At 39.3% G+C, this 12,458-nt stretch overlaps 2 protein-coding genes across 4 annotated transcripts in view; both read left to right on the top strand.

The window, feature by feature from the left end:
* LOC146614176 (solute carrier family 12 member 7-like) overlaps positions 1-2,147 on the top strand; it is a 40,916-nt gene extending 38,769 nt beyond the window's left edge. For all 3 annotated transcript variants that reach the window (XM_085378737.1, XM_085378739.1, XM_085378738.1), the window contains one exon: positions 1,636-2,147. In XM_085378737.1, the coding sequence (XP_085234863.1) occupies positions 1,636-1,727 (92 nt within the window). In that variant the 3' untranslated portion in view covers positions 1,728-2,147. The remainder of the gene's footprint in view (positions 1-1,635) is intronic.
* A 4,980-nt stretch (positions 2,148-7,127) lies between these two features.
* The window catches only part of col15a1b (collagen, type XV, alpha 1b), a 59,218-nt gene continuing 53,887 nt past the window's right edge, over positions 7,128-12,458 (top strand). Inside the window, exons 1-2 of the mRNA XM_085377674.1 lie at positions 7,128-7,186; positions 7,456-7,511. Of these exons, the coding sequence (XP_085233800.1) occupies positions 7,176-7,186; positions 7,456-7,511 (67 nt within the window). The 5' untranslated portion in view covers positions 7,128-7,175. The remainder of the gene's footprint in view (positions 7,187-7,455; positions 7,512-12,458) is intronic.

Here is a 12,458-nt window from a genome sequence, read left to right as displayed (position 1 = left end):
GTAGCTTAGCAAAATCGTCCTAAAACATTTGACAGATTTTCGAGCGCCACATAAAATCGTTTCGAGGTCAGTAAACACAACCAGAGTTCATACATAAGGCACACGGGATTATAAGGTGCTCTGTCGATTTTCAGAAAAATCAAAGGATTGATTTTAAGTGTGCCGTATTTTCCAAAAAACACGGTAGTAACGATGACCCGCTAGCATGCGCTACCAAAAATAGTGCTTTGTTGTGTATCTGACGGTCGAAAGCTAAACCAGTTCCACACCACTGAAGCTGCAGCATTTTTACCAACCACTTCTGGTTCATCCGCTTCATTCAACGATCCGCTTTCGCCCTCCTCATTCTCCGTCGCCGCCGGCATGCTTTTTCCGCCATGTGCGTATGAAAACATAGGCACACGCGTTTTACCCAAATTCTATCGCGATATTTCAATTTCTTGTCGTTGCCCAACATTATACCGGTATTACCGTGAACGGTATGATATGGCCCAGCCCTAATAGCACTGTCATGTTTGTATGCTAGAGTCAGCTAGCTTAACTAAGCATGGATAGATAGTCAACAATCGTGTCTTCTTCCAAAGGTTAAAAAAATCCTCCTAGAAGCATTTTAAAGCATATTGACTCAGTTAATGTCATTAATTAAACCACACTAAAACTGAACATAAAAACTAAGATGCTGTTGTGAAAACGTTTTAATAGGACTCTAAGCAGTCTTATAAAAAACAAAGTAAATCCTTAATGTTTCCATATCTTCGTAACTCCAGGTTGAATTTTGGGTTATTTTTTACATTTTGGACCAATGTTAATTCTTTGCCCCAGTTCTAAGCTAAGTTAAGCTAAGCTATCCAACTATAACAGCAGTTCTATCCAGTCTTTAAGTGACGACGTATGAACCCGGCTTCCGGGTCCAGACTACTTTGCGTTTATTAAGGCTGTTGTGTTTTTAACATGTTTTAATGCTTTGTATCTTGTTTTATTTAATCTGAACAAGCCCCTAAAAGAAATGCAATTGCATTTGTGGAGCATTCATGTTAATTTTTGTTAAGTGGAAAAACATTAGCGTTCATCCTCCAGCTTCACTGTGATAATGTGTTTAGATTATGCTAATGTAGCACATTATAAAACAGCTAGCCCAACTTCAGTAACCCTACAAACATTACTGCTGTTTAGTTTTTCTGTCTTCATTTATGTTGGAAGTGACAGCAGAGCTGTACGTTTAATTTTTTCAGAAATCTCATTCAGAACATGCTATATCATGTTTGGGTGGAAACTAGCGAGCTAACTTCCTGCTAACTTCTAACGCCATTAAATTTAATAAATTCTGTTTTCATGGATGCCTGGATGTTAAAATTAATTACTACACCTGGTAAAGCAGCAACGCTGATCATTTTATTAAAGATGAAAGAATTTAGACAGTTTTTAGCTCTCAGTGATGCTGCACTGTTCGTTTGACTTTGGGACCTGAAGTGGAGTTTGGACCTGGAAACTGCTAATGACATCAGACCTAAAAACCCGATACTTAGAATAAAGATATTGAAGTGGCATTTACTGATTCATCCTGGTAAGAAAATAATAAAGCATATTGAGTCTAATAGTAGTGCATAACCCCCTTAACCAGAATGTGTGTCTCAGATATGGAGTTCCTGGAAGTTTTAATGGAAGGTCTAGACCGTGTACTTTTGGTTCGGGGAGGAGGTCGGGAGGTCATTACTATCTACTCCTAGCGCAAAGAGGTTCCTATTTTTTTGGACGTGTACTTTAAACGAACCATGTTTGGACACAAAGGCTTTAAGGTGGGACAGTGACAACAGACTTTGTTTTTTAAGAAGTCCAGTATTTCCAACCTCCTTAGATTACAATAACCTGGATGACTGACGAAGAGAAGAGTGCCACATTTGGACAACAAGGGACTCTGCATACAGCACAGCCTCAGCTTAGTGCAGAGTCTGGAAGTGAAGAGGATTGACTACAGACAGACCACTAGGGGCTCCACCACTCCAACTCCTCCAGATGAAAAAACATGAACTGCAGCTTGTTTTTGTTGCCTTTAGTGCAATCGTTGGTTTCACTGAGACATGCAGATATAGTGGAAACTGTCCTTTTACAGAGTACCCTAAAGATCACAGCAATGACTTTTATAGGAATACTTTTGCGTTTGGCAATAACATTCAATGATATTTCCTTTGTGATCTTTATTATTTATTTCCGTGCCAGTTGTGACACTTCATTGTAACAAATGTTTTACTTTGGGATGATTAAATGAGTTGAACATGTTTTTTAGCCAATATTGTGAAAGAATATCAAATGTGGAATAATGTGTTGATGACCATGAACAAACGTATGCTGCTCGTAACACACTAGGCCATTACTGTTTTTGTTGCCACAGATGGGAATGTGCCAAGCATAATGAAGATGTAATAGAGTGAAAATGATACAGATGATTTGCTGGTTTCAACGTTTCAGGACATTTTAATTATTGATGAGTTTGACTGAGTTTTTGTATGTTGTCATAATGTTAGTCTGTGAGCTCTTTCCTTAGACGCCACTACAGCTAGTGGCAAAGGATGCAATATGGAGTCTCTATAGTAGTGTTGTTGTTGTTTTCATCATAGGTTAGTACTGATTCATCTCTTTTTAGGATGTTATTTAGCAAAAAACAAATATAACTTAAAGTCTGTATAATAATGAAGTTGTCATGTCTGATTATTTATGGCAATATGTTCTGTGCTAATTTTCTTTGGTAAAGGTAATAAGCATTAAGGTACCAGTACACTATAAAGGGGGGAAAAACAAGGCACAACAATGGATATGGACCTGGACAAAATGATGTGTGACAGCAAAACAACAATAATTAATTTGTGTCTACAGTAAATGTCAAATAGCCTGTGCACCTCTGTGGTGAAAGGAACCGATTGAGATGGTTGGTTTCTTGATGCCTCCAAAGCTGAGGTGTTTTGTACATATCCTACTGACAGGAAACCCCAAACCTAAGACAGACTGGAGGGATTATGCCGCTCGGCTGGCCCTGGAATGCCTCGGTAGGGACCTGGGGACAGCGGCTAGCGAGAGGGAGGAGGGAAGACTTGAAATCTCTGCTTAGACTGCTTGTGACCCTCAAAATGAGCTTATCCTCAATGTGAAGTGTTTGTAAAGACTTGGAAGGAACCTCCCATAACAATCACATAAAACATATCTATAAACACACAGAGACAAAGGGCAGGAAGCAGGAAGACGGTATGTAAAGGAAACGAAACTAAAGTAGTAGTCAGCCAGATATAGACCATTGTGATGTCTCTGATGACATTCTACTCCTCTCAATTTCTGCCTTTTGTTACAAAACACTTGAAATGCGTGCCAACAGTAAATATTTTATCCTCTTCAAAGTTTTATATTATTGTATCAAACTGAGTGGTGGTCTTTAGTCCAAATCTTTATAAACATATGTAAAGGGAAAGTGCTAAAAAAAAAAAAAATGTCTATGATATACTCAACACTACAAACAGAAAGGAAATTGTCTACCACGTATATTGAATTTAGATGGAAGAAAGAGGCCGGAATAGAGCTGAAGAAGAAGATTGGTCTAATATATGTAAAACTATAGCCACTACTTCCAGCTCCGAACTATGGAGAGAATTCACTTGGAAGAACACTATGAGGTTTTTTATTACACCTAAGATTAAAGAACACCAAAGCAAAAATGTTGACCAAGGGAAATATTGGAGGAGATGTGGATAGACTTCAGCAGGCCACTTCCATATCTTTTGGGAATGTCCTAAAATCTCTCCCTACTGGTCAGCTGTGATTGCACACACTAAACAGATAATTGGGTCCCAGCTTGAAGGGAGTTTCTGTGTTTTTTATTTAGGCAATATACCAAACAGACTAAAGAAACAGGATAGATACCGGCTACAGATACTGGCTGCCAGCAAGAAAGCTATTACACGCAAATGGCTGAATGAGGAAGCACCAAATGTTTCGGACTGGACAGAAATAATACATGAAATTCACACTATGGAACGACTAACCTTCTCTTTGAGACTATTTTCAGAAAAATATGAACAATATTGGGAGAAATGGAAATGCTTTCACAGAGAAATGACTGTAGACTCCTGTGTTATTTCTTTATAACATTTGTATTAATAAGATATTCTTTTTGTGTATATATAACTCTGAATTGGCAACCAAATATCAAAATTTTCTCCCCGATGATATAACTTTTTTTTCTAATATATTTTCTTATTTACGTCGACCCTGTCTGTGTTACTTCATGTTTAAATGAAGAAAAAAAAAACAATAAATATATAGTTTAAAAAAAACTGAGTGGTGACCAAGGTGATATTCTCTGGCCAGATGTATTGAGTTCTTGTCTGACCCAGAGGAGAGTAGTACTGAGAGTCTCTTACGTAAGCCTCTCAGGCTCAGTTTCCAAAAATTAATTTAGTTCTAAAATCATCACTGGCTCACAAAACAACAGAGCCCATCTTGGCCCTGGATAAATGGCTTCCTGTTTTTCCCAGAGAGTGGTTAGCTGGGTCAGCACGCACAGAGCAACAATAACGACCTGCCCAGTCTGATGCTCTGATCACCATCTGAATTACAACTCTGTTACGCAGTCTGCTGTCCATAACCCTTGCTCCTTTTAAAGTGCAGGCTGTCCCTTCAGAACCGTTAACCTAATTTGACACTTTATTGTTGCCCCAATGAGAGTCTTGTCTGCTGGCCACAATCCACATAAAACCACGATGACCTCAAGTGTCAGTGTGTGAAACAATCCCCAAAGCTCATGAAATACTAAAATGGGTAAACGATGGGTTCACAGAGGATTCTATTTTTGCAAATCTTGGACTTTCAGCATCTCGTTTTTTCGTTAAGATTACATGGACTGCAGTCTACAGTAATGAACCCACATATGAGACATATAATAAATGAAAAATTAGACTTCGTTCCATCATTTTCTTCTGTTTATCCATATCAGGACTGCTGTTGGGCTAGAGTCTATTCCAACTGTGACTGAATGAGAGGTAGAGTATACCCCAGGCAGCTGCAAGGTACCTGAAAAGAGACTTAAGCTGGTGATAAAAAATAGTCTTTGGTTATCACCCTGCTGGTTTTCTGGAACTGAGGGAATCAATATAAAAGGAAAAGCTGCTGAGTCATCAGCTAATGCTACTGCTAGCTAGCATGAGTAACAAGGTGCATTCATATTTCACTGATATTACGTCAAATACTGATTTTGGCACTTAATAATAGTGTCTGTTTGTGTAAAATGAGATGAAATGCCACCTATCTGTTGCTCAGCATAGACATTGTTTATTAAGCTTTTGTACAAGTTGAGTGAACATTGAAAATTGACCCCCTCCTACAGCTGTCTCACTGCACTTCTAAGCATCGTTTTCTGCCTCAGCGAGCTATTGTTTTCAGGAGAAAAAAGTTCTTAAAACACATGATATACTTCCTGCCCAGTGCCATCCGATAGGAAAGGCTAGCAAATAGCTAGAAGACATAACAGACCTTTTCGCCGATATTAAACTTGACATTTCTCTCAGATACTTGTGGAAAGCAATCGAAAGCCCATATGGATTTACATTCAAGTGACAGAGCCCTCTGTGTGCCATTCAAACTCTGAGAAAAAGAATGAAAACGTGTGTTGTGATTGTACAGCAGAGTGACACCTTCTGAGAGTGGAAAAATTAGTTTAAAAAATGCACATCTGATACAAGAAATGTATGACCTTTACTACATGCTAATTTGTACAACCTGGACCCACCCAACCATCTCAAATGAATAATTTAACCCAAACATTACCGGCCTTTATTAAACTTGAAAGGCAGTAAGAACAGATTTCTCCTACCTAGGAGTCTAGATAGATATATAGATAGACAGAAAGAGTATAAATAGCACAAGTGTCTTAGGAAGGGCATTTTCTCAGTATAAGATGATGCAGTGAGCAAGAATGTAACTTTTCTTGTTCTCACAGACATTATCCTTCCAGAATCTGGTGATGCCGGGGTGTTAACATCATGACATGATTATTCCACAGATTCCCTTTGACCTTGTTGACCTGTTATCCTTTCATTCTGCTAGCTTGAGAAAGAATGTCTAAGAGGAGATTAAAACGGTCAAGCTCTGCTATTTTAAACTACTGCACTTGATCGAATATTGATTTGTTCTTTTTTAATATATCAATTCTGTGGTTAAATCCTCTGTCTTCTTTATTTAAACATTAAACGTGTTCTTTGTTTTCTAATTTCTTAGAAATTAGGCTTTGTCTCATTTAGCCTAAGGCTGCACACGTTAATCTCATAATTGGTACCTTTTTAGAGGTGCAAACATCTGCTCATTGTTAAGCAGAATCCTGTTCTTTTTTCATTTTAATTAAACTATTTGATTGGATGATGAAGCCTCTCCATGAACCATGGAGAGGCTAGTGTACACACATTATTAGTATCGTCATTTTCCTCTGAGGTGGCACCAAAACTTCCCGTATCACAGAAAAGCCTTGGTTGTTATATTGTAGGTGTTTATTGAATTACCATCAACTATATCTGACACACAGGTCAGTACAAAGTTACTTTATAGGAGAAAGGCAGTAAAGTGATCTCTCAGGGTGAGTGTGTACAGAATGAAACAGGGGATGGGGGAAGTGAGGATCACTGGGTGACCAACAACAAATCTTTGACCCAGGACAACCAGGAAGCTCCGGCCATGTTCTCTGACTTCGTCATTGTGTCACTCTTTCATTAGGAAGCATTACAGGATTTCTTTCACTTCAATGATACAAATATATCCCTGCAGGTACAATGAATGAAAGCACTCTAAACAGTATTGTACATAGAAAGTCGATTCACTGGTAGATGCGTTTAACTTTAAATAACAGCCCATCACGTTATTATCAATCAAAGGAAATTGTCTCAACCAGCAGGTTAACAAAGAAGGTCTAAAGAGTACGTTTTTTTCCTTCAAGCGAGTCAAATTTCCCAACTGTGTGGGTCCTAAGAGTCAGAGACAGAACTGAGGGAGTCTTTGTGCTGAGAGAGAGAGAGGGAGAGAGGGAGGGAGAGAGAGCAGCACTGTGACTTCAGGTCTGCACAGTCAGGCAGAGGGACCACAAAGTTTGCCTCACACATGTACTTGGAGTTTACTTCCAAAGCTGGATTTGCGTATTTACTGAAATGTCTCAGCGGTAAGAAGCTGTTATTTATATCTTACCTCAACATTTTCTGCATTTTTATTATTATTATTATTATTATTGAAATTATAAAAGCATTTCTCAGAGCAGACCTGTTCATTTCTTCTATACACTGCTAGATTTCTGCTATTACATTTCAGCTGGAATTTTAAATCGATGTCATGAACTTTTTTGCAGTGTGTTTTAACTTTCTTTTTTTTTTTAAGTCTATGCAGAATTTCTCCAAATGCAACTTTCATTATGTGTCTGATGTGTCTTCTTAGATGGTGTCTTACCATGCTGCTGTGCTGGCTGGCAGCGGCTCTGCAGGTTACAGAAGGTAAGGTTCACGCAGCTGCAGCTCAGCATGGCCTGTATAAAGAAAGTAACAGCTGGGACGGGTCTGCGATTGCAAAAAGAAAATGGGACAGTGACCCAGAGATGCTTGATCTAAGGAGGGACATGTTTCCTAGTGTTGATGATTAATCCCACTGAACTATAGACAGCAAAAGTGTTTTAAAGCGATCGACACATAATAAGTAAGCATATAAGTTAACTATGATGCCAAATTATTGATCTACGGTTGTAGACGTTTCTATACGGTATTTCTCAAGCGAGTCATTGTCTTTTAGGGATTTTAAGTGAACTTTCCTTAGGTGAGAGATGCTTGATGAAATTTCTCAGGGTAATGTTGAAACCTTACAAAAAAACAAACTATTGACAAATCCTAGTTCTTAAAAATGACTTTTAACAATTAGGATTTTCCTCTCAAAGACTAAAATCACAAGAATAAATCTTTCAGGAATGGACAATTCAGTGTCTGGTCTGCTAGCATGTCAACTAACTTACTAGTTTTTTATGCTGCACTCTCCTTTAGCTCAAATTATCATCTGATAAATATACATCAAAAAATCTAATTTTTGCTTTGGATTCATGCACAATTATGTGCTTATTCTCCAGCTAGATAACATCTGGTAATCATACATGATCTAGTAAAATAATTTAAGATTCTGATTTACATCATGTAAAACACTCAGACCTCACAGGCTTTTCTCCAAAAAGCATCTTTCTACCCTGTCCTCACTAATTCCCAAATAATTTGCAGAGCTTAAACTGGTGGAGAGTTCTTGTAAAACAAATGGCTTAAAACTTCCTCAAAATAGCAGTTAACCGTCTTTAATGCCAACAAAAGAGTCTGGACTTGAATCCACTGCTCTCACACAGATCCATTATGAGTCACACAATATGGTTCAGCCCCCTTCCCATTTCCATTATCACACCTCTGCCTGCTGTGGTGCTTTTCATTCAGCGGCTGCCTGCTGTGGGGCTCGGCTCACAGCTCAGCAGGAGAGTGATGGTTTATTTGTTTGTTTGGGAATGGGCCAGGCTTCCTCTGTCCCCTAAATCCTTTACGTATGATGATGTAGGTAGAAGTGGCAGAGAAGTCAAACTCTGCACCAGGGTGAGAAGTGAAGTGTTTGTATGGTAATGCTGTGAGGGGGTTTCCTCTGTGTGTGTGTGTGTGTGTGTGTGTGTGTGTGTGTGTGTGTGTGTGTGTGTGTGTGTGCGTGCGTGCGTGCGTGCGTGCGTGCGCGCGCGTGTGTGTGTGTGTGTGTGTGTGTGTGCGTGCAGTGAGTTATGAGTGGCATGTTTTGATCCTGTGCCAGTTTGATGTCAGTGGTGTGTAGGTGATGTTTGACAATGGATGATAAAAATAATGTTAGAACATCTGGTTAGAACTCATGTTCTTGATATGTCTCGGAAAGACTTGTCAACACTGAGATATTGATTATTCACACAGCTCGTGACACTGTGCGCGCCCACAGCACCCAGAGAAAGCAGCAACCTGTGGGTTGAGACTTGAGGCAAAAAGCTACAGCTCCTCCGATAGCAGCTCGAGGCTAACAAAATGAGTCAGTGCCTTTCGATCTCGTCTTAAAATGCAGAAATCCAGCAATGACATTAATACGTTTACAGTCTAGAGTGTACAGCACCCCACAGCTGTTTTAACCCAAAAAAAACCAGCTGTGTGAGTTGATTTGGTCCTAGAAGCTTGTGGTGGTTATTTGGGACGGTTAAGGAAGCATTATTCTGTCTGAAGACTTGGAAGTGGGCAAGGTTCCCTCACCCCTAACCAGTCACCACAGATGGCTGTGCCGCTTAGTTCTAGTAAAAGAAGTTCTTAATACTTGAGCATACCAAGACATTTTGGACAATGTCATGCTTCCAGCTTTGTAGGAAAAGTTTAGGGATCCACACATTAGTGCACAAAGCGTGGGCCATAACGACATGGAGTCTGGTGTAGAAGATCTTGACTGGCCTGTGCAGAGTTCTGACTTCAACCCAACAAAAAACCTTTGGGATGAATTTAAGTGGAAGGCAGACGAGTGAATATTTTTGATAATACAGTGTTGGCCTGAAATGTAAACAAACTTGGGTCTACACTGATACAACCTAAAGATTTTGGAAATCAATCAGCTCACCCTGAACATGGATAGTTTTCACCTATGAACTCCCGATAGTGTCATTTCACAAAGATGTCCTTACATGTAGCACAACAGGAAATTCTTCATGTCAGATACATTCTTACAACGTGAGCATGTTATGTAGCAGTCCTTGGTGGACGCAAAGACAAACGAAGCCCACTTCCTCACTGTGAATTCTTCTCACACACAAATGTCCCATTGGTCACTGCTGTTAACCTGGCAGTTTAAAATCAGTTTAATGTCCACTGGATGCATGTCTAGAATATATGAGTGCTCTGTCCAAACGAGCCAGTGGGAAAAACACTCTCCTGAGTTTAGAAACTTGAAATCAGATAACTTCTTTTAGGTATGCTTTTAAGGGCTGAAATCACAACACTGGACTTAAATTTAGTGGTCAGAGTGGACTTCATCGTCATTCATGATTTACACATTTGTAGACTACACTGCAATTTCAGCTGAAAACTGTTTTCCATACTTCAGACCCCCACTCCCCCACCGAAAAAAATGCCCCAGCTCCAGGAACCTTCACTTTCCATTTACCGTTGGTTGAATTGCCCTGAAAGGATTCAATGTTTAGCCAATATAAATGAATGTGAGGTGAGCCCAGTAGGAGTCTTGTTTCTGACGTGTTTCCTCTGTACAGTAAAACCAAGTCATATTATTGTGCTGCTGACAATGTCAGTCCTGTTAGTGTAAAAACCTTAGTTATAGCCAAATGTCAACTCAATTCTCTCTGCTGCCCACAACATAATTTCCGCCATTTACTAGCACTTGACAGTTGCCCCCCTTTCTTTTTAACAGTTTTACCCAAGACCTCACATCACTTTTACTCCTGACCTTATTCAGTCTCTGATGTTACTGGAGTAAAACTCCCTCCAAGCTCCCTTTGGTGTTTTATGACTAAAACCTGGAAAGCAAGCATGTTATAGAGGTGTATCAAAGACCCTTTACCTAAATGTCTTCAGTATATTACAGCACTGAGAGCCCTCGCTGCAGTCCCACGTCCTGCCTGGAATGTGCTCATTCAGCCAGAGTGACTTTGATTTGAACACAGTTGGGCACAATGGGCCAACTGTAAAAGGTGCCATTGGTTTATGAGTGTAACGGTCAGCTCTGTTTTTAATGGGGGGGAAAAGTCTCAGCATAATGGGTGTTTCTTTGAGGGTCCTTTCAATTTCCAGTCAAAATAGCCTTTCTTTCATATTTTCCATGATGTGATGCTCAAAGAGGTGATGTAGTGCTCTGACTTTGGGACCCTTTAGCATTTTCAGAAAAACTGCATGTGCCTGGGTTCAAAATGAGGAAAGAAGGGGGATTTGTGCTGCTGCCGAGGAAATGAAAGGAATATCAGAAGCATTTATTGGTTTGACCTGATGATTTTTTTGAAGATAAATATTCAGATTTACAGCTTGAAGTAATGGCTTTTAAAAAACAAACATAACATTCAAGAGAAGCTGTTTGTTGTTGCTGTTTGAGTACACTGTTTCCATGGTTTCTTTCGAAAAAGCTGGCCATGAATCACTATCATTGTGTGTCTCTTACACTCTATCTGTGCTTTGGGGCATCAAGCATATAAAGACAGCATTTTTCCAACTGAAAAAAAGTCTGAAACTTCACTAATTTATGTGAGTTAAGCTTCTGTATTTGCACAATTAATCGCAATTGTTTTAAGCTTTATTTTGATTGGCTGTGACTTTTGGCTTTTCTCCCATCTTCCTCCAGAACCTGGTTCTGTCAGGTTTCTTCCTCTTAAAGGGGATTTTTTCCTTCCCACTGTCACCAAGTAGGGTTTTCTCTGTATTATTGTAGGGTTTTACCTTATCAGCTTTTCACACTGATGAAAAAGTAGAAAAAGTTTTGCAACTGGGCGTTTAGAGCTTTTAGCACATTAAGTGAAACTTGTACTTGTTCTTTAAACTCAAAGAACTCAAAGAAGTCCAGATGCTTTTCTCTCCAAGCTCTTTAGACTATGATGACCTGGATGACTGAGAACCTTCACAGACTAATCTTGTTGTACGAATCTTTGGTCGTGTTGAATATGAGCATCAATCACTATAACATAATACAGTATATTATAAAGATAGGGACACACATGATACCATGGGGGGGGGACCCGCTGAGCTTCATCTGAATTGTTTAGCATTGTTTATCACTCTTGCAAATGTCTCTGCATAGCCTCACAGCTAAATGTTAAACCAGTGTTTTAGAGACATAAAGATACGTAACTCTCATGAAACTGGTGCATGTACAGAGCACATACACACAAGAACCTGACACAGAAACCAAATGAAGAAATGTCCTGCTTCTCCAACTTTTGATACACGTTGTCATTTTGAACACAATATTTCCAGATGATTTCAGAGAAGGAGAACGTTTTAAGTTTAACTTATGAAACTTATGAAACTCTTAACTGAGCCACTTCCCACAAATATGCCACATTTAAAACCTTCTTGAGAGTTCGGGTGGACATCAGCGTAGTTAGTTTTTTGTATATGTAAGGAAAATGTGTGTTAGTGTGTATGGCACTGTGCCTCAAATGTCAGGCTTTACTCCCTTTATGTTACTGTCAGAAAAGTAGTCAAAAATGAGTTTGTGTTCCATCTTCTCACTCTTGCTGGTTTAGTGAATTCAATTCAATTCAACTTTATTTACACAGCGCCAAATCACAACAACTATCGCCTCAAAGCACTTTATATTGTAAGGTCGACCCTACAGTAATACATACAGAGAAAACCCCAACAATCATATGACCCCCTATGAGCAGCACTTTGGCGACAGTGGGAAGGAAAAACTCCCTTTTA

The sequence above is a fragment of the Diplotaxodon limnothrissa genome, linkage group LG18 (genome assembly GCF_057381915.1).
Source record: "Diplotaxodon limnothrissa isolate DT_005_m linkage group LG18, D_limnothrissa_male_GT1.1, whole genome shotgun sequence".
Lineage (NCBI taxonomy): Eukaryota > Metazoa > Chordata > Actinopteri > Cichliformes > Cichlidae > Diplotaxodon > Diplotaxodon limnothrissa.
The sequence above is the reverse complement of the archived record's forward strand: the minus strand, read 5'-3'. Positions and strand labels throughout refer to the sequence as shown.